Source organism: Erpetoichthys calabaricus, chromosome 7, assembly GCF_900747795.2.
Source record: "Erpetoichthys calabaricus chromosome 7, fErpCal1.3, whole genome shotgun sequence".
Taxonomy (NCBI): Eukaryota; Metazoa; Chordata; class Cladistia; order Polypteriformes; family Polypteridae; genus Erpetoichthys; species Erpetoichthys calabaricus.
The window spans coordinates 28,332,913-28,358,344 of record NC_041400.2 but is presented as its reverse complement, the minus strand read 5'-3'; the positions used below and the strand labels follow the sequence as shown (position 1 = coordinate 28,358,344).

Sequence of the window (25,432 nt, the reverse complement as noted above, 5' to 3'; positions counted from 1 at the left end):
GGTGTGAAAAACTATTTGCCCCCTTCCTGATTTCTTATTCTTTTGCATGTTTGTCACACAAAATGTTTCTGATCATCAAACACATTTAACCATTAGTCAAATATAACACAAGTAAACACAAAATGCAGTTTGTAAATGGTGGTTTTTATTATTTAGGGAGAAAAAAAAATCCAAACCTACATGGCCCTGTGTGAAAAAGTAATTGCCCCCTGAACCTAATAACTGGTTGGGCCACCCTTAGCAGCAATAACTGCAATCAAGCGTTTGTGATAACTTGCAATGAGTCTTTTACAGCGCTCTGGAGGAATTTTGGCCCACTCATCTTTGCAAAATTGTTGTAATTCAGCTTTATTTGAGGGTTTTCTAGCATGAACCGCCTTTTTAAGGTCATGCCATAGCATCTCAGTTGGATTCAGGTCAGGACTTTGACTAGGCCACTCCAAAGTCTTCATTTTGTTTTTCTTCAGCCATTCAGAGGTGGATTTGCTGGTGTGTTTTGGGTCATTGTCCTGTTGCAGCACCCAAGATCGCTTCAGCTTGAGTTGACGAACAGATGGCCGGACATTCTCCTTCAGGATTTTTTGGTAGACAGTAGAATTCATGGTTCCATCTATCACAGCAAGCCTTCCAGGTCCTGAAGCAGCAAAACAACCCCAGACCATCACACTACCACCACCATATTTTACTGTTGGTATGATGTTCTTTTTCTGAAATGCTGTGTTCCTTTTACGCCAGATGTAACGGGACATTTGCCTTCCAAAAAGTTCAACTTTTGACTCATCAGTCCACAAGGTATTTTCCCAAAAGTCTTGGCAATCATTGAGATGTTTCTTAGCAAAATTGAGACGAGCCCTAATGTTCTTTTTGCTTAACAGTGGTTTGCGTCTTGGAAATCTGCCATGCAGGCCGTTTTTGCCCAGTCTCTTTCTTATGGTGGAGTCGTGAACACTGACCTTAATTGAGGCAAGTGAGGCCTGCAGTTCTTTAGACGTTGTCCTGGGGTCTTTTGTGACCTTTTTGAGTCGTCTCTGCGCTCTTGGGGTAATTTTGGTCGGCCGGCCACTCCTGGGAAGGTTCACCACTGTTCCATGTTTTTGCCATTTGTGGATAATGGCTCTCACTGTGGTTCGCTGGAGTCCCAAAGCTTTAGAAATGGCTTTATAACCTTTACCAGACTGATAGATCTCAATTACTTCTGTTCTCATTTGTTCCTGAATTTCTTTGGATCTTGGCATGATGTCTAGCTTTTGAGGTGCTTTTGGTCTACTTCTCTGTGTCAGGCAGCTCCTATTTAAGTGATTTCTTGATTGAAACAGGTGTGGCAGTAATCAGGCCTGGGGGTGGCTACGGAAATTGAACTCAGGTGTGATACACCACAGTAAGGTTATTTTTTAACAAGGGGGCAATTACTTTTTCACACAGGGCCATGTAGGTTTGGATTTTTTTTTCTCCCTAAATAATAAAAACCATCATTTAAAAACTGCATTTTGTGTTTACTTGTGTTATATTTGACTAATGGTTAAATGTGTTTGATGATCAGAAACATTTTGTGTGACAAACATGCAAAAGAATAAGAAATCAGGAAGGGGGCAAATAGTTTTTCACACCACTGTATATATATATATAAGCCACAGTAATAGAATAATTTAAAAAATATTTGCTATCTCTTGCCTTACGTGTACCTTTAGCACCTTTCCTCTGTATTTGCATTTGTGAACATCTCTTCACCAGCGCTCCCTCTCTCAAGCGCATACCCATAAAGCCTGCTATTCAGACTCTGTCATTATTTTCAAGACGCCTTTCTCACCTCTTGTCTGGTTTTATACTTTCAATCTTTGAAGGCGCTTCTCTCAGAATGCCTCATACGCCTTTACTTCTCGTGTGTCTCACACTCACAGTTCCTTTTTTCCTTGTGTGACCAAAGCCAAACTGTCCAATCAGATTGTTCAAAGGGACTGGACACACAGACCTTAGTGTTTTATTATATAGTCGATATATATAGTCCTGCATGTGTGAATAGGGATCACCTGCCTGGCTCTGCTGAGGTAAGTGGTACCACTCACATTAACTGTTTTTCCTTTTCCACACACAGCTCTGAGAAGCCACCCAGTGAGGGCAACTACAGTGGAGACTAAAGAGCTGAGCAAGACCAAAAAGTACTTGTGCTGTAATCAAGTCTTGAAAATGGCACTGTAGCAACTATATACAGGTCAAATTCTGTTACAGCAAAGTGCTTAGAAAAATTTCATTGTAATGAAAATTTTGTAGTAAAGAGATTCTGTATTTGTCATTATAGTGCTTGATTTAACTTGCATCCAGGCGTTTGCAATCATTTCAATAGCTTCTTCACATTAGTTTTCAACTCCTTATGTCTACAAGTTATGCTGACAAGAATTTTTCTCAGCATTTCCTTGCAATAATACACTTTTAGGGTGCGAATGATGCCAAAGTCCAATGGCTAAAGCACTGCCATGCAATTGGGTGGGAGGAATTCAACTCGAACATTATCTATAAATGTGGAAGCATGTTGTGGGCAGCACAGTTATCAATCAAAAGCAGAATCTTCCTTTTCTTCTTCTTCATATTCTGAGGTTTCTGAAGTGTGATTACTGCGTCTGTGGAAGATCGTCTGTCTGTTGCCGGGGCAGGGCAACTGCAGGCTTACAGCGCTGCAGCAGAGCGCCACGGAAGAAAATCCAAAAACATTGCGGTCACGCTATAAGCTAGGTTAGTGGCCAAGTAATACTGTTCCCTGCATTTATAATGTTCCTTGCATCACCCATCGAGATCTCTTTGGAGTTGTATTGGTGGCGAGCCGCTGCAGTGCTGTGAGCCCGCTGTTGCTCCAGCAACGGATAAACAGTCTTCCACGGACGCAGTAATCTCACTTCAGGACGCTCTTTGGCGTGTCGTCCCATTGAGGGAGGTCCCAAAAGAGTTTAGCGACCGCACAACAGTGAATTTGCTTTTTGTTGAATGAGTGGCGCACTAATAAGAACGTTTATTAAATAAGTATCCGCCATTTCTATAGGAGGGTGACAATCAGTTAAATTCCAATGGATGTGTTTCAAATGTTGACGAGCAATAAGCAAAAGCTATCACTGAAAACCACAGAAAATAAATACAGCAAAAAAACAGTTTGAGGAAAGTTCGAAGAAAGACAAAATTACAATGTTTGTGTTCGGGAATCGTAGTGCACAACTGAGCTGTGACCACAGAACTAGCTGCTCTGTGGATGATTCATTCAGGCATTTCAAGGTCTTTTGGGCACTTCATTGTAATGAAAGTATCTGCTGAATGTACTTCGTAGTAATGAGATTTCTATAGACTCTGTCATATGGGGAAATTGTCAGGACCATAAAAATACTTTGTTGTAATGAAAAGTTCATTGTAATGATATTCGTTGTAATGGAATTCCACCAATGCTGTAAATGCTGTCTAAAAGAAATTCAATATTTTCTTTCAATCTTCCTGTTTTAGTCCTGCAACAATGATATATGTATTATTTTTTAATATTGGTGCACTGCAATAGAGAAAGCAGGATGTGTTTCAGCATGAGAAAAAATTGCACTTGCACCTTACATTTGTTCTTTTCAGTATCAAGTAGATGATTCTGAATGTGATCAAATGAGAACATGTAGCAGGTTTGTTCACATCTTGCTATGTAATTGTATAAAACAGAACTTTATATCTCTGGTGTCCTGCAAAATATTTGTTCTAAAACTAGTGAAGTGCCAGCTGGTAATAACTTTGACTGGCTGAGGTGCAGATGATCACAGGTTCAAATCACACTGCCAGCAGAATGAGCAACACTAATTATTTGTATGAATTGATGGTTGCATATTAATATGGCCATGCCAGATACATTGCATAAAGGAGAGCTTAAAGAATTACTCCACCAAAAAAAGTAATATTTTTATATATTTTACTCACCACATAATTGTGTAGTAATGGCTGAGAAAATTTTTTAATCTCAGCTGATATAATATGAAGCAATATGATAGACAAAGAATGAACGTTTACTTGGCAGAACTCCTGACCAATGAATAAAGATGGAATCAGGGCTGCAGTTCAAAAGCTCATTCTCGTTCGAGTGCACTTCACTGCTGTGCATGACAGGATCTTCTGAAAATGCTTTATTTAGCAACATTTAAGCAAAAATAATTAGGTTCCGCATTCAAACCCATTGTATCAAAAATTTTGCCAAATAATCCTTGGCCATCTCTACAAACAATGCAGGTTAACTAACAAATACAAAACCTGAACTTTAACATACAAGAACTACTCACTATCTTACATGACCTCTTTTTTCTTTAAGTAGTATTTTCTTACCGGTGTCTCATGAAGTAAAACAAGTTTAGATAAGCGAATGGTCATTCCCACTCCAAGGCTTTTATGCTGGAACAAATTAAAAACCTGAAAAAAAATAAATATTGGTCAGCGTTTAGGTATTAGTTAAGGCAATAACACTGCAGATGCTAATCATATTTTTAAATTTAAATCTCAAGTATCCCTAAAACTGAAGGAACAAGTCATCATTTCTGTAACTACTTATCTTCTCAAATGGCTATCTTCTGCCTCTTTTTTTAGCCTTGTCTTCATCATATCTAACTCTTCATTTTTGCAGATGGCCCCCCTTAGCTGCCTCTGTGGCGTTCCTTTATTTAGTGTATATTTCCTGGCTCTGGATCGCCATTTTCTTTTTTCAAATGAATCTATTCAGCCACCTCTTGTGGCGAATCTGGGTGTTTAGTTTCAATGATTACGTGCAGCTCATTTTCAGATGAATTACACACATTTTTCTCACTGTTCATTATTTTTATTGTCACTGTTGTTTTGGTAGGCTGGTGGCAATTTTGTGATGATCTCTGCTTGGCCAATGCCATGTTTACTGTTGTTACACCTATTGCTCGCCATGTGACGCAGTAGTCACGTAACTTGAATATGCCTCTTATAGACCAATTTTGTTACTGAATAATGATGACAGAGTTTAGCAGATAGTACCAAGTAAATGCTCCCTTCAGTGGAATCATCAGATCAAATCAGATTCATCAGAGGTACAAGAGAAGAAGCTCGAAGAGGTGATGCTGCCTGTAGAAGATGACAGACACCATGCAGACTAGTTTAAAGAACATATGGTCATTGTGAAAGAGGTCTGTCCTCGCTTATATGTTTTGCTGTCACACCACCTGGTTCAGTCATTCATATGTCCTTCAAGTGTTATCTGACCAACTTTCTTGGGATAACAAGTACATCTGGTAGGTTGATTTGTGTTTTGTATTCAATAAAATTAAGTATTTTAATACATTCTTGTTTATCATGGCAAAGAGACTGGCAACATGTTAGATGTTGGTTGGGCATACAAGTAAGAATTTCACAGTACTCTGTATACGTAGCAATACAACTATATCAACAACAACATTTGATATCATTGTGCCTTGCCTATAGAACGTGGCAGCACCCATTCTTCCAAGTCCAAGCTATGGATTTCAAATAATAAAATGACTGCTTATTACAATAGTGAAGGCTAAGAATTTGAGTTAATATTAGAACTATTTTTGGCAACAAATTTTGGACTTAGGGTTTTGTTTAATGTTTCTGGTTTTAATTAATGGATTTTCCTAGTGTTTTTGACCTCTGCATGTTCCTTCCTTGCTTGATCCGTTTATTAATTTTTCATTTCCCAGTCCATTCCTCAATATCTTAGCTCTTGGCACAATGAACTAACATACGCTTCAAAATGTACACGTGACAATACTACAACAACTGTCTACTTTTCCTTTCGTTTGTGTTCCCCGGCTTTGTTTCCTCTTTCCTTTTAAATATCCATGGGTTCAAAGAGATCTTCATTTCATGTTATATCATGTTCTGGGTTGGTCTTGCCCTGCAATCAGTGGAGGTTACCGTCCATAACCACAATATTGTATACATAGACATACTGTTTCAAACCTGCTTAATCCAATTCAGTGTTTCAAAAGGAGCACTGAGCATAAGGAAAGAAAGGTTTGGTAGGCCATAGTAGGGCACACATACAAACATCTACACTGGGGTTAGTTTAGAGTTGCCTATAAAGTGGGAGGAAAACCAGAGGATCCCTAAGAAAACTCACACAGACTTGAAGAGAATATGCAAATCCCACATAGACCACATTATCATTATATCTTTGGTTTATTAATGTTTTTTGTGAATTTTTCCTTTGCTCCCTTATTGGTTCATTGTTCGTATTTTTGTATGACTTTCCTCACCTCTGTGCAATATGGACCTTCAGGTGTAACCTAAAGTGCCCTATATATTCCTTCCATTTACCTCTGTTCTGTGCTAAGGCCCTAGCTAGTTTTGCTTGAGCTGTTTGGCTCATTTTGGATCTTTTATTTTATAAGTGCTTTCTGTCAAGAGTTTATTAATTATTATTTTTTTCCTGTGAAGAATACATTTTTACTAGAGAAATATTCATTAAAGTATGTTTTTTACATGGAAAATGTTAATATAAAGCATACTTGCCAAGGATGCTTGTTAAAAAGTTAATTATTTAACTTTGCTATTTTTATTTTACTGAAGTGCCATCTTGTGGCTCCGTTAGTATATACACTAGGAGTTTGCTAGGGGTGCTACCCTGGACGTTCTTCATCATTCCTGTGACAGTGCAAAAATCCTTTAGGAAAACGCACTGTTCAATTTTGGGGATAATAATTTATATGTTCCTGTATAAATTTAGAAATCTGCTGGTTCTACTACTTTGATTTGTCTTTTCCTTTTAGCTTTTATTTGCTATCAGTTTCCCTGTAGTTCGTTGCAAGTATTCTGTTTATCCTTACTTTCTGGTCCTTCTCTCCTTTTCTTAGTGCACTTTCATTATTTTTGATGTTTTCATTTTAAAACGTTTGCTGACATTTCTGCATTTTAGTTCTTGGATTTTGGACTTGGTTTGTATTTTTTAGGTTTGCCTTTTACAGGAAAATCTTTTGATTCTTGCTCTGATTTTGTTTTAATTTTGTAATCATTTTTGTTAATAAACTCTTTAATAATTAAAAAACCTTCGTTTGTTATTTGCACCAGGGGCTTTATATAGTTTCCCTTCTACCTTTAAAAATGGAAACTTGACATTGTTTTTGACAAAAACCCAGAACTTGCAATTTCCAACCTTCGACTTGGAAAAATGCACGGCAAACGTGCCCCAAATTCAGAATTAGATAGATAGATAGATAGATAGATAGATAGATAGATAGATAGATAGATAGATAGATAGATAGATAGATAGATAGATAGATAGATACTTTATTAATCCCAATGGGAAATTCACATTCAAATTACTACTCCTAAACTCAGGACTGGTCTCTCAAATCCAAAGTTGTTTAACTTTAAATTATGGCAACAATCCAAAATGGCAGTGTGCACAGCAAACAGTGAGTATCACTACACTTTAATTAGTTTATTATAAGAATTTAAATTAATCACCACAATCCATAATACTGAATATTGATAAGGTAAATGTTAACATTACCAGTAAGACCAGTAGCAGACTGTACAATGTTAGCTTGATATATGCTACTGTTTGCACATTGTACTTAACGGTTGTTTTACGCAGTTCCTTTAAGGCCTGCAAAGAATTGAGCTAAAGATAATCACATGTAACATTTTATTATTGTAGTCTACGTGGACAGTGGCATGCATTTGTTTCTCAATCCACAGAGGAGTAGACCTTTGAATGCTCCTCAATATCAGACAGTTTCTAAACACAAATAGTACATTTATTGTGCCAAGAGCATAAACATCTTTTCTATACATGACAACATACGTTTTGCACCTTTTTTTTCTGTTCAGTTTTTTCTTCGATCCTGACTAAAAACCTATTCATTAGGGTGGATGCTAGAACACCAGCTTTAATGGAGGCATCCATGTTTAATTTCCCACATGTGTAGTGTAAGTGACACAATCGTGACTTCCCAGCTGCACCATATGACAAATGCAGCATTAAATGTTTATAGACCTCTTGTGTTTGAGATTAAACCTTTTAGTGGTTTTGTGGGTCCAGCAATCACAACAGGGTGAAGCAGCAATACAAAACAGACTGCCATTGTGCTGCAGCACAGTATTACAATGTAAACAATCATTTAAAAATGAGACTAAATGTACATAAAAATTGTAAGCGCTCCTGAATACATTTAAAAGAAGACATGCACAGCTAAGACTGAAATGTGATGAAGTGCCCAACATCCTATAATTCATTCTTACACCCTGTAAACACCCTGCATCTGCTGTGACACACATGGCTTTTAAAGAAAACCCTCTGCTAAATCCGAGTTACAGTACATCTGCTCTGCACGTGCACAGTCACAGCCTTTCTGAAATGCCTACAACACGTACAGCACCTCCCATCTCAAAGGGAATGGGACATTCTGAAACCAGGTGGACGCAGTAAGAATCTACAAGGCTCCCCTACGATGGTAAAGACGAGGTCACGTCAGGATAAGGTGACCACAAAGGACAATTAGAACACATTTGCCTTTGATCATTAAAGATGCTGGCATGTTGTGAACAAACAGCGGCATGTCTTCCGATTATCGCAGCAGGGCAGAAGTAGTTCATTTTTCTGGTTGCAATTACAAGGATGGGATAAAAAGTTATTTAGCACATTTTTTGAAATCTTTAAATGAAGCGGCAAATGCTGCTAGCCAAATGTACATATCCATTAGCTCTCCCTGATTGGTGGTGTAAAACGGGAAAGACATGATGCAGCAAACCTTACAGCTGCTCTCTTTAGAAGCACTTAAGCTATGAAGGAAAGGACAAATCACTGAGCTCCACCTCAGGCTTTGACAACATTTTCTTCCCAGTTGTGTATTCTTATTATTTTATATTGATTGGACAGTAGCGGGAAGAAAAACCACTTGATTCTACTGTAATTAGTTTTGGTTTGTAACATAAAAAGTTTGCAAATTATTGTCTCAGTTCTGTGTTATGTACTTTATTCCAATTTGAGGGTACTACCTTTGACAAAATTGTTGTAAAACTTCACAGAATCCTCAGTAAAGCAGTTTGTAAAAAAATGTGGTCAATGGACCTGCACAGATGCATTACCCATACCCACCATGAAGATTACTCTGCTTAGGCCTTCTTGCTTTCCTGCCTGACAGGTCAGTGAACTCTCACAACAAAAAATGACATCTGCCAAAGAATTATTTCTGCCAATATCTGTAGTGATTAGCTTTGAAAGAATGAGGTGAACATGTAGTAGAAAGATTATAACAGAATTGACCTGGAGATGAATCAGTTAAAGGCAAAATCATTGTCAGAATTTCATGAAACACGTACTTTAATAGCCAAGAGGGTAAAGGCGTCCAAATATATATACAGTATATATATATACAGTATATATATATATATATATATATATATATATATATATATATATATATATATATATATACACATTATATATATATATATATATATACATATAGGCAGCCTGACCCCAAACTCCATAGACTGACTTCAGCTTTCACAGTCCTAAAAGAAGCCCTGGCTTTTAAAGTTCAAAATACTTCATTAATATTCATTAATATTCCAAAATGTTTCAAAAATATACAAAAATGCCTTTCTAGAGTCAGGAACCAAATAAGCGCTATCTAGGAATAACAGGGCCAAAGCAGAATCTTTACAATTAAAGATAAGTATTTATATAAATGCAAACAATCACTAAAATGGTAAAAATGCAGCAGAATGCAAAAAGGGTTTGCCTAAAATGAATCTGAAAGCAAACAAGTCCCAAATCACAATCCAATCATAATCCATAAAACAAAACAAAAAAACAAAACAAAAATGCACTCTTTGAAATAACAATGAACCTCTGAAGGACCTGCCTCAGCTGCAGAGTATAACGTCTGTGGGCGGTCCTTCAGCAGTGACATTAAGGTGGCCCCGCCTCTTGGGGCTCCATCCACAAAACACAAGGAATGTCTTCAAAGAACATTAAAGCACAATGCTTACAAAGTAAATAATTAAAGAAGACTGAAATAATCAAAGAAAAACATTATTTACATAAATAAAAAAATGACAAATCAATACCACAAACATAACCAATAATATAAAAAGGCAAATAATTAAAAAAATAAAAGAACCATTAAATAAACAAAGAATACATAACACTGAGGATGGACAATGGTTGGGTTCACAGAAAGGACCAAACATCAAAAACCAAAATGAAGTTCAAAATTTCAAAGGTCAAAAATGAACAGCAAATTGAAACCTATTCTATTAATAAATCTTTAAACCAAAAGAATTTTCAAAATGCAACCTGGCGTAATTTGAGTGTATAATTTAGCCAAAAATTTGGAGATCAAAAATTAAGACATCGCTGCCTTAAAAAATGAACCGGTAATGATGTCATGCTTTGTGATGCAGGTGATTATGTGATTAACAACCAGTACGCGTTTGCTGTGGCCATAAGAAACAAGTGTGAAATAACGATGAACACAAAGTAAATCCAATCTAAAATAGAGGCAGGATCACATCAGAATCATAAAGATAAAAACAAATAAATAATAGAAAAACAATATACAGTATTCAGAAATTATTAAAAATGATTGATGACAGAAAAACATTAGGTATCACAACAATATCACATCAACTTTAAAGAAAGCTTTTCAACAGCTTTAAGTATTATAGAAATTACAACACAATAGATATAAGAGCATAAGAAATTTGACAAAGGAGAGAAAACCATTCAGTCCATCAGGCTCATCTAAGCTGTTCCAATATTTCATCCAGGGACAGCACACTGAGGAGAAATCAAGGCACCCCTGAAAAGTTGTAGATTTCTCAGAAGATAAAGATCAGTGGTTAAAATATGAAGATAAAGGCCAGTGTTTTAAGTAAGCACACTTCCTATCTTACCATATTCATGATTGTAAGGACAAACTTCTTTGTGGCTTCAGATCCATGATGGCTAACCATTGCAGAATCAGCGACAACCAGCGTCTCCACAATGTACTCATGTGCTAATTTATAGGAGTATCTTTTGCCTCTTCCACTCTCCTGTAATTTTTTACTGCGTTTTTTTTGTTTATCTGTAATAAAAGCAGTGGAACAAAATTTAGCGAAGGCAAACAGACAAGTAAAAAGATACAAGTAAAAGATAAGAATCTCCAGACTGATGCAAAACCAGTTGTTCATTGTTCTCAGGCGATCCTTCTGATGTCTGGCACAGCTATACGATACTAACTTGGTCAAAATATCTTAACATATAGACTTTTAACATTAAGCATATGCATCTTATCAAGATTACCTCATCTTTACTTTTGGCATGACTGTGATAAGCAGACATGTAGCCATAGTAACCCAACACAAAAAATTCAGAACATAAAACGCGTGCCTAATTTGCCACATCATTATTATTTTTGGCAGACGCCTTTCCCCACGGCGACATGCAAGATCAGTATAAGTTACAATTACTTCCACATACTGGATCACTGGAAGATTAAGTGACTTGCTTAGTGTCACATAGCGAGTCGCAGGCTGAGATTGAGCCCGCTTTAAAATCCAAAGTCATAGCTACTCCAATACCCTTATCCTCAAAATGTTTAGAAACCAAAAAAGCATTCTGAACAAGGCATTCATGATAAAACTGGGAACTGCTGTTCATGTGTAAGCTCTCAAACCAACAGATAACAAAACAGCACATTTCATTTAATGATCCATCTTGGAGAATTCACCCGATAAATCCATAAAAGGCGACTTTATAGATATTTGAGTATTTCCAAGTCTGGTTGATAAAAAGCAACTCCCCATTTTTCTTATGTTTATGGCCAGGAACTGAAATAACCCAAATGTCACTTCTTACTGAGCAAATGTCATCAATCAGGACTCGAATAAAGGAGGTCATCAAGGGCAAGGAATCACTCAGGGTCTCATGCCATTCCATTTAATGTTGTCACCCAGACATCAAATGGAGAGCACGCCGTTCAAGAACATCATTAAATTTTTCTGGACCAGGGCATATACTTCTCAGCCCTTCATTACTTCTCTTTTATTCCTTTCGATGTGTTTTAGTGGAAGAGATGATTTATGACGGACACACACACACGCACAGACAGAGAAGCAGTGCCTAAAGTGGAGATACATAAGCACCAGTAATCTCTTAGTGAAATTGAATGATTCAATCAAAGAGCTGTGGGGGCTCTCCAGAAGATTTGAGTGCTGAGATATACTAAACTTCAGTCACCAAGCTGGGGAGGTGGGAACTGAATAGGTGTGATGCATCCTGATATGCTTGAAAACATTACTGGAACGCAAATGCTAAATACTGCACATATGCCAGTGTGTACCAGCCCACCTCAAGCACTGCACACAGGTGGGATGAAAGTAACCTTCTGTTCCCTTGCTCTTTTAATCTCATTGTTGATTGGCAAAAGAAAAAGAAAAAAAGAATCACTCTTATTGCAACTACAATATTGTATTTAATAGTAAAGAAAAATTGATGATTCTAAATTTTTAAGTCTGAGTAAACTAAAATTAGGCTAAGAACACAATTTTCATTTGTAGCAAAACTATTGTCTAATTTTGTAAATTAGAAGAAATGAAAACTTGCTGTCACTGAAGCCCCCTAGGAAACAAGGCCCCTGAGGCCCCTGTCTCAGAATAGTCCTTTTGACGTTGACGTTGTTGCTAGCCTATGTTTTGCAATTTGCTCAGCCTCCATGGATAAGATGTGTTTGGAACCAACCTTTATGGAATTTGAGGATCCAGGTCGACTCAGACCTTCTTTTGCTTTGTTTGCCACACAGGAAGGTCAAGAGACCTTGCAAAAGAACCACAGGGAGTTCCACAGGGAAGTCCAGGTTTTCCTTTTCTGATCACTTGACCCACACATCAGGTATAAAAGATGGTTAGAAAGAGCTGACAAGTAGTTTGATGACAGTCACAGAAAGTGACAGAACACCCCAGAAGGATGGGATAAAGCAAAATTTCTTTGTTTTAAATCAAGAGTCTCCCATAAATCCTGGGGTGTAACCCGGTCAACTACAGTATCTAAAAGCAGCTGTTTCATGACAGGATCACAAGTTATGTGATGCCAACGCTTCATGTTCACCTTTTCATCTACGCTGTACCTTCAGTTAAGTCTCTGGCTGTGTGTAGATGCTGTGTAAGGATTTATAAAGTCATGTGATCAACAAAGCCCAAGTAACCTGGCATTTTAAGGGTCCTTAAACTGAATATGGGGGAACTTACAAAGAAGCAGGGACACAATCTGATGAGGAAGAAGTCAGAATATGACTTTGTGATTTTGTTCCGGCTCCTTCCCTTTAATTGTGTGTCTTGGCTGCAGAACTTAAAATGACTTGCCCATATCATAGACAATAACAAACATGAAGGTCAAAAACACACCTGAGCAGCAAATATGGTCTAAGTGCAAGATTACATAGCTATACCAAAGACAAAGGTTAAAAGGCTAAAACCAAAAGAATTGTACAAGTGACTTGAAAATAAAAGACAGAAATTCAAACTCTTGAAGCAACGACAGAGGACAGAGGTTTGCTATCTAAAAGCAGGTGAATTTTACATGAGCAAGACATTCCTTGTCAATGAGGAACAAGAATCTTGACCAACAACATTTGTAGGGTCAAAGGATCATATCGGTGTATGAAGTGGACAATGTGCTTATCGCATATTACATAAGCCAAGTATACAGTAGCTCTGAAATACCCTGTGTTAAGATCTGAGCCATATCTCACCCTTCTTTTGGTTTTTCTGTATATTTCATTTTCCCAAGCTCTCTTGTTGTTACTCCATGTTTTGTTGTCTTTGTGACTTTGTTCTGGATCCTTCCTTTTAATTGTGTGTCTTGGCTGCAGAACTTAAAATGAATGGCCAAGTGGGGCTTTCAGGTGCTGTAATCACTTGGGCTGCAGTTATTTGACTGCACCATTGAATTCCACCTACTGTCCTGCTCATGGTGTAGTGGCATTACCTGGTGTGGTGGTGTTCTACTCCTTTTAGCCCTTGGTTTTTCACTTAAATTTTGTGGTCTATGATTACTGTGTTTAGAACTTCTTGGTTTTCTAAGTTTAGCTTTTGTTTAATGATGATTTTGGTTTTAGATTTTGCTTTGTTTTATTTTATTAGTAGTCTTGTTAAATTTTAATTTCTTTTGTTTCGTATTAGTCTCGTATACAGTAGTTTGGATTTAGACCTTTTTGACTTCTACAGTAGGATCTTTATTGCTTTCATTTTTTAATTTTCCTTCTTAATATTTCTGAAATTTTGATTTTGATTATTGTTTTTCTTTACTATATTTTCTTGTTTAGCATGCTTTCATTTATTTGCTAAAAAACTTGATTAATTAAATCATTTTATTGTGGTCAGAGTTTTCTGAGTTTTTTTTCTCTCTCTCTCTCCACATTTGACAAATCATAACACTGTGCATGTGCCATAACGCATTCTGCTACATAAAGATATGGTACTAAGTACTGTGAATTAATCCAATAAAGGAGAAGGACCTCCTTTGTATCATATTTTGTTGATTGTGCACATTATGTTATAAAGATTTAATAAATATTCCGGAATGTTACGATGCAACACAGGTATGATAGACAGAAAAGCAAAGAACAGGAAATGAAACATTGTCATAAAACAAAGCAGGGGCCAAAACCATCAAAATCAAGATATCTTTTATCTTACCAAAAAGAGGATTCAAATATCAAAATTAAAGAACAGAACAAAAAGTCAAGAGCCATAAAAAACTAAAGAATTGTTGCAATAAAACATTATCCACAAACTTGGGCAATGAAGTCTCCATTGGTGTCAATTCACATATATCAAAAGGCATCGTCCATTTTGACTTCTAGGGACAAGCCCCCAGCAAATTCCGTTCCCAGCACAGCAATGGGACTTTAAACAAATATAAGAAAAGCCACCTTAGCCAGTGGAGTAAAACAAAAGAAAGTTAAATTATTTGTGAGGATAGCTCAATGTTTAAAACCCAAAAGAACACATTTGAGTTGGTGTTAGTTCCGGTGCCACCGAGAGTGGCAGCCTTTTCAGCAGCTCCGTGTATGACTGTATGTGTATGTGTACTTTTCTACTTTTATTTTTCTATTTTTATTTATTGATCACTTGTGAATTTCCCCTTGGGATTAATAAAGTATCTATCTATCTATCTATCTATCTATCTATCTATCTATCTATCTATCTATCTATCTATCTATCTTTGAGTGAGGAAGCACTGACATTACAGTCTGTGGATTAAAAGCTCCATGGGTTGCACAAAGGTTAGTGCTGCTAACTCACAGTTCCAGTCTGTGTGGAGGCTGCGGGTTGTGTGTGAGGTTTCCTGTGGGTACTCTAGGATTCCATCACAAAGACTTTCAAATTAGAATTTATGGAGTGTGGACATGTGCGCTCATGGGAGAAGGTGATCTGAATGGGGGTTGAGAAGGCTCAGAAAATGGATGGACTGATGAATGCTGGATGAATGTTGGAATACAAACAAAAGGTGAGCCAAAACCCCCACTAAAAGAAACATTAGGGGAAAACAAACCCTTCATTAGAGTCTTCCCCTGCTTTATTGGCACTTTGGGATTTTGTGAATAGTGTAGTTTCTTTACATGAAATGGGAAATAAATGCAGGCATGCATGAATGAAATGGGAAATTACTTTTATAGATTTTCTAAAATAAAAGTTTTTCTGGGAGAGAAAAACTAAATCTTGCCCTCCAGTCCCTCATTAACCCATGGAAAGGCTGACTTAACTGCAACCTGAGAAATGCTGCGTTTTTCTGACACAGAAATAAGCACCTGTCACCTTTCGGCAGTCGAGCCGAGGCTTGTCGGCCCCTGCGGACATGAACAGCACTTCCTTTTTACAGCCCGATGATGGACATGCGTCAAGGCTCTTTTCACCAGCAGCTAAGGTGTAAACGTTTACCTAGACGGTTAGGCGACAAAAATGAATTTAATGCTACACACTTTCTTTTAACAAAACTCGACTGGAAAAAAAAAAAACTGGACCTGTTTGACAACAACAGTAATTATCAGATGTGCTCATCTTTCCAGATTTCCGCACGTTCCCCACTAGTCTTTACTTTGTTACAGACATTTACAAAGTCTTGTCTGTGCGCAGTAAATGGACCTGAAGGCTCATGTAGCTTATTACATGTCTTAGTTTTTATGGGCTTTTTGCTATGTTTGTCGTGCTATTTTGCACCTACTACAGGTTTTGATACATGACGAATTCAAATCTTTCAACAGTTTTTAAATATAATAAATATTTAAAGTAACACATTTTTTGTACCATTTTTGGAGCCATGGTTGTTGCATGTATGCCAGGCAAAACTGAAAGAATGTGGCATCATTGTGGCAGATCTCTTCCTCGTACAAGACAGTGAATAAGACTCAAAGTTTGAAATTACAAACCTTCATGTAACAGCTCTCCTCATCATCAACCTTTAGGCCAGCTGTCTCCAGCTCTGATTTTTGCTTCATGTTTTTTGCTACGGTATCTTTAGATTTTCCTGGTTATGACCCTCGATATTTGCTTATGACAACTCTTTCCTGTGCTAGTCCATCTTAGCACAACAGCTCAGAGGGGTCTCCAAGCTGATAAACAATAGAATTTACAATTTGATTTAACTTGTGAAATTTATTGCAGAACCTCAAAGATTAAGGCACTGGTCATCAAAAATGTTCCATTCTGTGGTATCCCAGCTTTTGCTGCCATTAAATGCTTTTACCACACCTCACTGCATGCCTTTAGTTATAAATCCTTAACCTAAAACGTGTTTTTTTCCCATTTACAGTGAACTCAGAAAGTACTCAGACCCCTTCACTTTCTGCACACTTTATTGTGTTGTAGATTTAATTTGTATAAATATGACATTTGTTTCCATCAATTTACATTCAATAACCAATACTAACAAAGTGAAAGCATGTTTACAAAAAACTTGCAGATTAATTAAAAATTAAAAACCAAAGTCTCTCATTCATTGAAGTATTCAGAAACTTTGTTGTGGCAATCCAAATTGTGATATGGGCTTGCTTTAATTCTCTTCTGTGACATGTCTAGAACTTGACTGAAGACCACCTGCATGTGAGGGCAAAAACCAAACAATGAAGTCCAAGGAGCTCACTGCAGACCACCACAATCAAATAGTGGTGAGGCATAGATCAGGGAAAGGAGCTAAAACTATTTCTAAAGCTTTGAGTGTTCCCAGAAGCACAGTCGAAATTGTGAAATGGAAGTAGTCTGAAACCATCAGGATTCTTCTTACAGTTGGCAATCTAGTCATACCGAGTAACCAGGTAAGAAAGGGCTTGGTTAGGGAGGCGGACAAGAACCAAACGGTCACTGTAACAGAGGTTCAGAAGTCCTCTGCTGGGATAGGAAAACCTGCTGGAAAGACCACCATCTCAGTAGTACTCCAATAATCAGGCAATTGTAGTAGTGTGGCTAACTCCTACTTGGAGTTTGCCAAACGGCATTTATGGACTCTGAGAATATGAGGGAAAAGACTGTCTGGTCTGATGAGAGTAAAATTTAACTCCTTATGCAGAACCTCAAGCAATATGTCTGATGAAGACCAGGCACTGCTCATCAACTACCTAATACCACCTCTATGGTGAAGCATGGTGGTGGCAACATCATGTTATGGGGGTGCTTTTTCAGCAGCAGGAACAGAGGGACTGGTCAGAATTGAGGGATGGATCAATGCAGCAACATACAAAGTCCTTGAAGAAAACTTGCTCCAGATTACACCTCACCTGTTAGCAAGACAAGGACCCAAAGCACACAGCCAATACAACGCTGGAGTGACAGTCTCCTTGAGAGACCCAGCCAAAACCCAGACTTAAATTCCATACAACATCTGTGGAGGAACCTAATGATAGCAGTTTACAGACTCTTTCCTTCCAGTCTAATGGAGCTTGAAAGGATCTACCAGGGAGAACTGAATAACCTGCCCATATCCAAGTGTGCAAAGTTTGTAGAAACTAATCCAAGAAGATCTGAAGCTTGAATTGCCGCCAAAGCGGCTTCTACAAAGTACTGAATTAACATCTGAATACAGATATGAATGACAGTCTTCAGATTATGATTTTTAATAAATTAGCAAACCTTTCTGAAAACATGTTTCACTTTGTCATTATGGGTTATTGACTGTAGATTGATGAGCAAAAATGGCAAATGTATCTATTCAAAATAAAAGCGCAACACAAAAAGTGTGTAGAAAGTGAAGAGGTCTAAAGAGTTTCTGAATCCATTGTAGTTACCTAATGTAAGAAACTAAAATTAAAATATGTAAGAACTTTGCTACCTATTAAATAAAGTACTCTATAATGGGATGCTCAAGTCTGGTCCAGGAGGGCTGCAGTGGTTGCAGGTTTTGTTAAAATCAAGTTGCTATGGTGCTCATTCAATTCCGTTTTCACTTTTTGGACGCTTAAGTGGCATTTAGCAAATCTCCTGTGAAGTGTCTTTTTAAAGTTTTGCCCCCTGTTTCTATCGTTTTTTATCAACGATCTTATTAGTGATAGAAAAATTGATTTCAAGTGAAACATGGCTTAGCTCAGATGGCGTGGCTGTTTTAATCGAATCTGCGCCTCTGGATTACAGTTTTACTCGTGCAGACCGCCAAGGAAAGAAAGGTGGCGGCTTAGCAAACATTTACTCGAGCCGGTTAAAATGTAAAGATGTCAGTTTTGGTAAATTCAAATCCTTTGAGTATCTCACCGTTGTTATTCATAGACTTTCTCACGTTCTAGTATTATCCGTGTATAGACCTCCTAAATTCAACGCATCTTTCTTTGAGGAATTCTCTGACTTAATGTCAATTTTAATATACGAACTATGACACACTCTTAATAGTCGGCGACTTTAATTTTCATTTAGATAATCAGTGTGACCAAAAAGTAAAATAATTCATGAACATCCTGGACTCTTTTGATTTGAGACAGCTCGTTAATCAGCCTACACATAAAGCAGGTCATACGTTAGACTTAGTGATTACTAAAGGACTAAAGGTTGATGTAAAGCAGATTATTGATATTGGTCTATCAGACCATTTTCTTCTACTTTTTAATTTAGAAATAATGTTAGAAAACACTCATGAGAAGCATATTGTTAAAAAAACGTTTCTTTGACTCATCAGCAGCTTTAAAACTTACAAGCATTCTAAATAATCAATCCGTTTATAGTGCCAACTATAATAGCGAGGATAATGTAAATAATAAGGTGGAAAGATTTAAAACTAAAGTGAGAGCTGCTGTTGACTTAGTTGCACCTGTAAAGACATTTAAAAAATCTTCTAGCATTGTTATAACATAGAAGACCCAAAGAGTGTCTGATTTAAAGAGAATATGCCGTAGAGCTGAGCGTAAATGGAGGAAGACTAAACTAACTATCCACTATGAAATATTAAAAGTTAAAATAACAGAATACAATAACACAGTCCGTCTTGAGAGGCACTGCTATTTCTCTAAGATTATAAATAACAATGCTAGTAATCCCAGAGTCTTATTTTCGACGATTGATCGTTTGCTAAACCCAGGTAACACAAAGGAATGCCTCCTAAGTACTTCCAGTAAAACCTGTGAGGCTTTTGCTGTATTTTTCAATAAAAAAATTAATGATACTAGAAATAACATAGTATATCTCCCCAACACTATGGACCCTCCTAAACCCCAGTAATCCGTTGTAAACAAATTAAACTCTTTCACTAGGATAGATTTACCTGATTTACATAAAATAATTTCTCAACTGAAACCCTCCACCTGCGCCCTTGACCCAATACCAACAAATTTTTCAAAGAAGTATCGGACGTGCTAATTGATAATGTTCTTGACATAGTAAATTCGTCATTAGATACGGGGGTCTTCCCAGACTGTCTTAAGACTGCTGTAGTTAAACCCCTACTTAAGAAAAATAATCTTGACCCCTCTGCTCTTGAAAATTTTAGACCCATCTCTAACCTGCCTTTCTTAAGTAAAATTCTGGAGAAGGCAGTCATTATGTAGTTAAATGACCACCTCAATAAACATGCTATTCTTGATAAATTTCAGTCAGGTTTTAGAACAAATCACAGCACTGAAACTGCACTCGTTAAAGTAGTAAATGACTTGCGGGTAAATGCAGACAGAGGCCATTTATCTGTTCTCATTCTCTTAGATCTGAGTGCCGCATTTGACACCATTGATCATAATATTCTTAGAAATCGCCTTAGTCAATGGGTGGGCCTCTCTGGCAGTGTCTAAAATTGGTTTGAATCCTACCTGGCAGGGAGAAAATTCTTTGTTAGTTGTGGTAATTACAACTCAAAGACGCATGATATCCAATATAGTGTTCCACAAGGCTCTATCCTGGGTCCACTGCTCTTCTCAATCTACATGCTTCCGTTAGGTCAGATTATCTCAGGGCACAATGTGAGCTACCATAGCTGTGCTGATGACACACAGCTGTATTTATCAATAGCACCTGATGACCCCGATTCTATTGATTCACTAAGACAATGTCTGACTTGTATTTCAGAATGGATGAATAGTAACTTTCTCAAGCTAAATAAAGAGAAAACTGAAATCTTAGTGATAATGGATACAATGAGGCTATTAGAAATAAACTGGATATATTAGGATTAAAAGTCAAGATGGAGGTAAAAAGCTTAGGGGTAACTGTTGACTGTAATCTGAATTTTAAATCGTATATTAATCAGATCACTAGGACAGCATTTTTTCACTTAAGAAACACAGCAAAAGTTAGACCTCTTATATCATTGAAAGATGCTGAGAAATTAGTTCACGCGTTTGTTTTCAGTCGACTAGATTACTGTAACGCAGTCCTCTCAGGAATACCCAAAAAAGACATAAATCGTTTGCAACTAGTGCAGAATGCAGCTACTAGAATCCTAACAAGGAAAAGAAAATCCGAGCACATTTCTCCAGTTTTGATGTCACTACACTGGTTACCTGTGTCATTCAGGATTGACTTTAAAATTCTGCTTGTGGTTTATAAAGCTTAAATAATCTCGCCCCATCTTATATATCGGAATGTCTGACGTCTTATATTCCAAATAGTAATCTCAGATCCTCAAATGAGTGTCTCCTTAGAATTCCAAGAGCAAAACTTAAAAGAAGTGGTGAGGTGGCCTTCTGTTGTTATGCACCTAAAATCTGGAATAGCCTGCCAGTAGGAATTCGCCAGGCTAATACAGTGGAGCACTTCAAAAAACTGCTGAAAACACGTTATTTTAACATGGCCTTCTCATAATTTCACTGTAATTTGATCCTGACACTCTGTATATCCAATTCATTATAATAACTATCCATGGTAGCTCTAAAATCTGTACTAACCCCTATTCTCTCTTCTGTTTCTTTTTCCGGTTTCCTTTTGGTGGTGGCGAAAGCACCATGATGTTCCAACAATGAAGAATTAAAAGCCAGAAGTCTGAATGTCCATCATCATCATCAAGTCCTTCCGTGAGAACCCTAGACACAAGAGGACTATTTCATTTATGTTAGGTAGAATGCCCAGAGGGGACTGGGTGGTCTCGTGGCCTGGAACCCCTGCAGATTTTATTTTTTTCTCCAGCCATCTGGAGTTTTTTTTTGCTTTTTCTGTTCACCCTGGCCATCGGACCTTACTCTTTTTTTTATGTTAACTAATATTGTCTTATTTTAATTTCTTATGTTGTTATATTTTTTTTATTTACTGTTCTTCATTATGTAAAGCACTTTGAGCCACTTTTATTATTATTATCATTATTATTTGTCCATGTTTGGCATATTTTACCATTATTTTTGACACAGTTTCTCTTGACATTTTGCAGTTTTTGTGACCGAGGCACTTACAATTCAGGCACTGGCCTCTGTTAGTCGCTTCATGTTGCATCGAAAACTCCCATTTCTAAGTGCTAATTGCCAGATATCTTTTACAGCTGACACATACTGCTGATTGACTAATGTGACCCATCTTTGCAGATGCCCTTGTATTTGTGAAATAGCAACTTTGAAGTTAATCCCCTTTAATTGTACAGTACTTCGGTTATTTTGTCTTTAATATCCAGGTACTTAAATTAAAACAAGCCTCTGATACATAAAAAACACAACATTCTCAGACCCACACACTTCAAGGATGCAGGGGGTCGAACACAAGGCAACACAAGCAGGACAGGATCCAGTCCATTGCAGAGTCTACTCAAGTGCACATTCACAGAGCCAGGGGGTGTCACCAATTAAACTAAACTCTCTGGGGATGCAAAGAGGAAAACAACTGGGTGTGAGATTGGAATCCAAGGCACTACATGCATAAAATGGCAGTGTGTGCTATGGTGCAACCCTTACTTCGAAAAACAACATAGTGATGATATAAATAAGATTTCTGTTAATCTTCTCTTCTATTACAGAAGGTTGAATTGGAGTGAGTTTCCACAAAATTGTGAGCCGAGCAGTGCCCGTCAAGCAGTCCGAGGCTTCACCACGGCTTCACAGGTGCCAGTACATAACTCTCACTTCACTGGTACGTACTGCCTGAGAGGATGCCCTCTATTTCAAAATCCATCCAATGATTAGACACCACTGAAAATGTCTTCTAAAAAACTTTTCACTCCTCAGTCTCTCCTAACTGGCTCATCTGTCACCATGTCATAAATGTGGAGGCCATGACACTTTGCAGAATTTAGCTTGTAATTTTCTGGCTTTGCTTCTACATGAAGTTAGAAGTCTCACCCCTGAAAACCCCTGCCAGGTCAACTCTTTTGGGACTAACACAGCTTTCACACACACACATGCACATACATAATCAATCCAGATATTTACAAGTAAATTACTGGGATAGCATGCATGCGAGGAGGAGGTTTACGAGTTGGTAAAAGGCCCTTTTGCAACACAAAAAAGCAATTTAAAAGCTCAAACTGCAGGCCGACATAATAAAGAACCTACCAGACAGAACAGCACAGTACGTTTGTGACATCTGATTTTCATCCTGTGAGCGTTTCCTCCTGTAGACTCGGTGAGCTTCTCCTGTGACTGCCTGGCTGCGATTCACTGGTTCAATAAATAAAAAGTCTTCAGTCAGCTGGATGAAGCCTGTCTGTAAAGCAAAAAGGACAAGAGTGGTCTGTAGGTCTTCCCCAATTGATTTTATCACCTAAGGTTTCCTGGAGTAGCTGAACTGAAACTGTCCTACTGTCTATTGCTGTAAGTTAGTATCTGCCACTTTTTTTAAGCTTTGTAACTTCTTTAAAATTCCTGCTTCTTCCCCGGTATTCGTTATACTTCACCCTAGACTACAAAAAAATTTTAAGTGACCCCCTCCAATTTTGCTGGTCTGCAGAATAAAATCTAAAACAGATGAATCATCACCAAAAATGGATATTAGATGGAACTTCAAAGTACTGATGACAAGGCTATTTTCTGCAATGCCGCCATTGATCTAAACACTTCTCTGTTTCAGAGTTTTGAGATCCTCACTTTCAATACACACTAAGGCACCATCACACAGGTTACCCATATGTCAGACTTTGCTGATTGTGTTGACGAGTGAGGAGTAAAACAGACACAATCCGATTCACACAGTTTTGTCAAACTGACACTAAAATTCAGTTAAAAGGCAATTTCTACCCAAGATACACCAAAACGCACCATTGTGTACACTACTGTGTGTTATCTACAGTAAAATCTCACTACATGGAAAGTCACGTCTCCCATACCCCATTGCCTAGCAACTGCTTTCTCCTAGTTGAGGATAGGCACACATTTACAGTGATATTTCTTTAGTAGAGATTTTAATTTAAATACTGAATGACCTGTATAGGGGATGCTTTAACCTTTTCAACTGACGGATTTCAGGTAAACGCTGAGGCCTGTAAGAATTGTCAAACAAAAGAGCAGTAAAGTATGTTCTGGGAAAGCTGAAAGGCAAAGCAGGACCTTCGAATGTTTTGTTTAACCAGTCTGTTTACAGCTTAGTGCATCTTTTGATTCCCATGGAAGCTGACCTCGAACTTGTGCAATAACCTTGATGTGTTTTGAGAAACTGCAAAAATGTTAGTTGCTTTGCTAGCGTATGGTAAGCCAGGTGTGTGTGCTTAATTTAGAAGTAGGACAAGAGTGGCTGCCTTTTAGTAGAACTTTTTTTTCAATAAGAGTCTCAGTTCAGATTTTAGTTTAGTTCAGTTGCTGCGAGAATCAAGTGTTTGATTCCTTTTCTGCCTTTCTGACACATTGAGAGAAGCCACAGACACTTAATTAAGAGCATGCTATCTGCTTATGGACAGAGTGGAGGCTCTGAGGCTAGGAATTTGCACTGGCAATCAGAAGGTTGGTGGCAGAATTGGCACTCCAGCCACCATAAAAAACCTCACACTGTTCCATTCCATCTGAACTAGAGTGGTGCTGAGGTGTCACCTGTTGCATGGCTGCACTCGGGTCCTAATCTGGGATCCTGAGTTGGTTTGTCATGTGGTGGGTGCGGCAATGCGCGGTATCAGTGTGTGCTCCTAACCTCTCTCTATCTGCTTAGAATACTTTACAAGGGGCTCTGTCTCTGGCAAAAAAAAATTCTTTTCACTATCTGATGAAGGACATCAAATCTGCTATCTAAAGAACTGTCATCTGGGAAATGTCATCTGGAACTGAATGAAAACCAGGAGTGTCGCTAGCTTTAGCACTTATGAGGGGCTTAGCCTCACCTCTGATAGTGTTGTTAATCCAACATATATGTTAGTTTGAAAAGCGGGATGAATGGTGTTGCCACCTTGAAGGTTTTGTGCAATCAAAGAGTTTCCCCCTTGGACTTTTGCACAGTCATCCATGCATGTGCATATCAAAATACAGAATGGGATTAAAGGGGGCCGAGCTTTCAAACATCAAGGGCTAAAATCCCAGATGTCCCCAGAATGACGCCACAGGTTGTATAATTCTTTCTGTGATTTATATTTTTCTGCTTTATGGAAATAAATATAATTTTTAAGTTAAACCTTAAATTCATCATCAATGTCTGCCATTGATGGAGTCTGCCATTAGAGGCCCCGCAAACTGAATATGTGGGGTACAATTAAGACAGCTAGACAGGTAAGACATTACAGATAGCAGTTACAGAGTTGGCTTTGACATTGCTTGCTATCCTCCATTAAAAAACAGGTTAGTTGCTATTTTGCATGTTAAGTGCATGTCACAGGTGATCTGATAACACGGTAAAATAGGAACTGATGCACAAAAACACTCAATGTCTTTTTTCCTGTGTGAATGGCAGAATTTTGAGTAAATCATTTCGCTTATCACTAGCGTCAACAATGATAGAAACTTGTAACTGATACAGCATTTGACCACACAGAGAACAGCCAAGACGGTCAAAGTGTGCAGGACTCAGCATACCAGAGAGTGTAAACAAGTACTGTAGGCCAGGGTATGACAAATAGTAAAAGATAGTGTGGAAAAACTAAAGTCAGGAT

At 37.8% G+C, this 25,432-nt stretch overlaps 1 protein-coding gene across 1 annotated transcript in view; it reads right to left on the bottom strand.

The window, feature by feature from the left end:
- LOC114654378 (A disintegrin and metalloproteinase with thrombospondin motifs 19-like) overlaps positions 1 to 25,432 on the bottom strand; it is a 221,007-nt gene that overhangs the window by 169,783 nt on the left and 25,792 nt on the right. The window contains exons 3-5 of the mRNA XM_028804882.2: positions 22,920 to 23,070; positions 10,894 to 11,066; positions 4,333 to 4,416 (exon numbers count right to left, since the gene is read on the bottom strand). Coding sequence (XP_028660715.1) covers positions 4,333 to 4,416; positions 10,894 to 11,066; positions 22,920 to 23,070 — 408 coding nt within the window. The remainder of the gene's footprint in view (positions 1 to 4,332; positions 4,417 to 10,893; positions 11,067 to 22,919; positions 23,071 to 25,432) is intronic.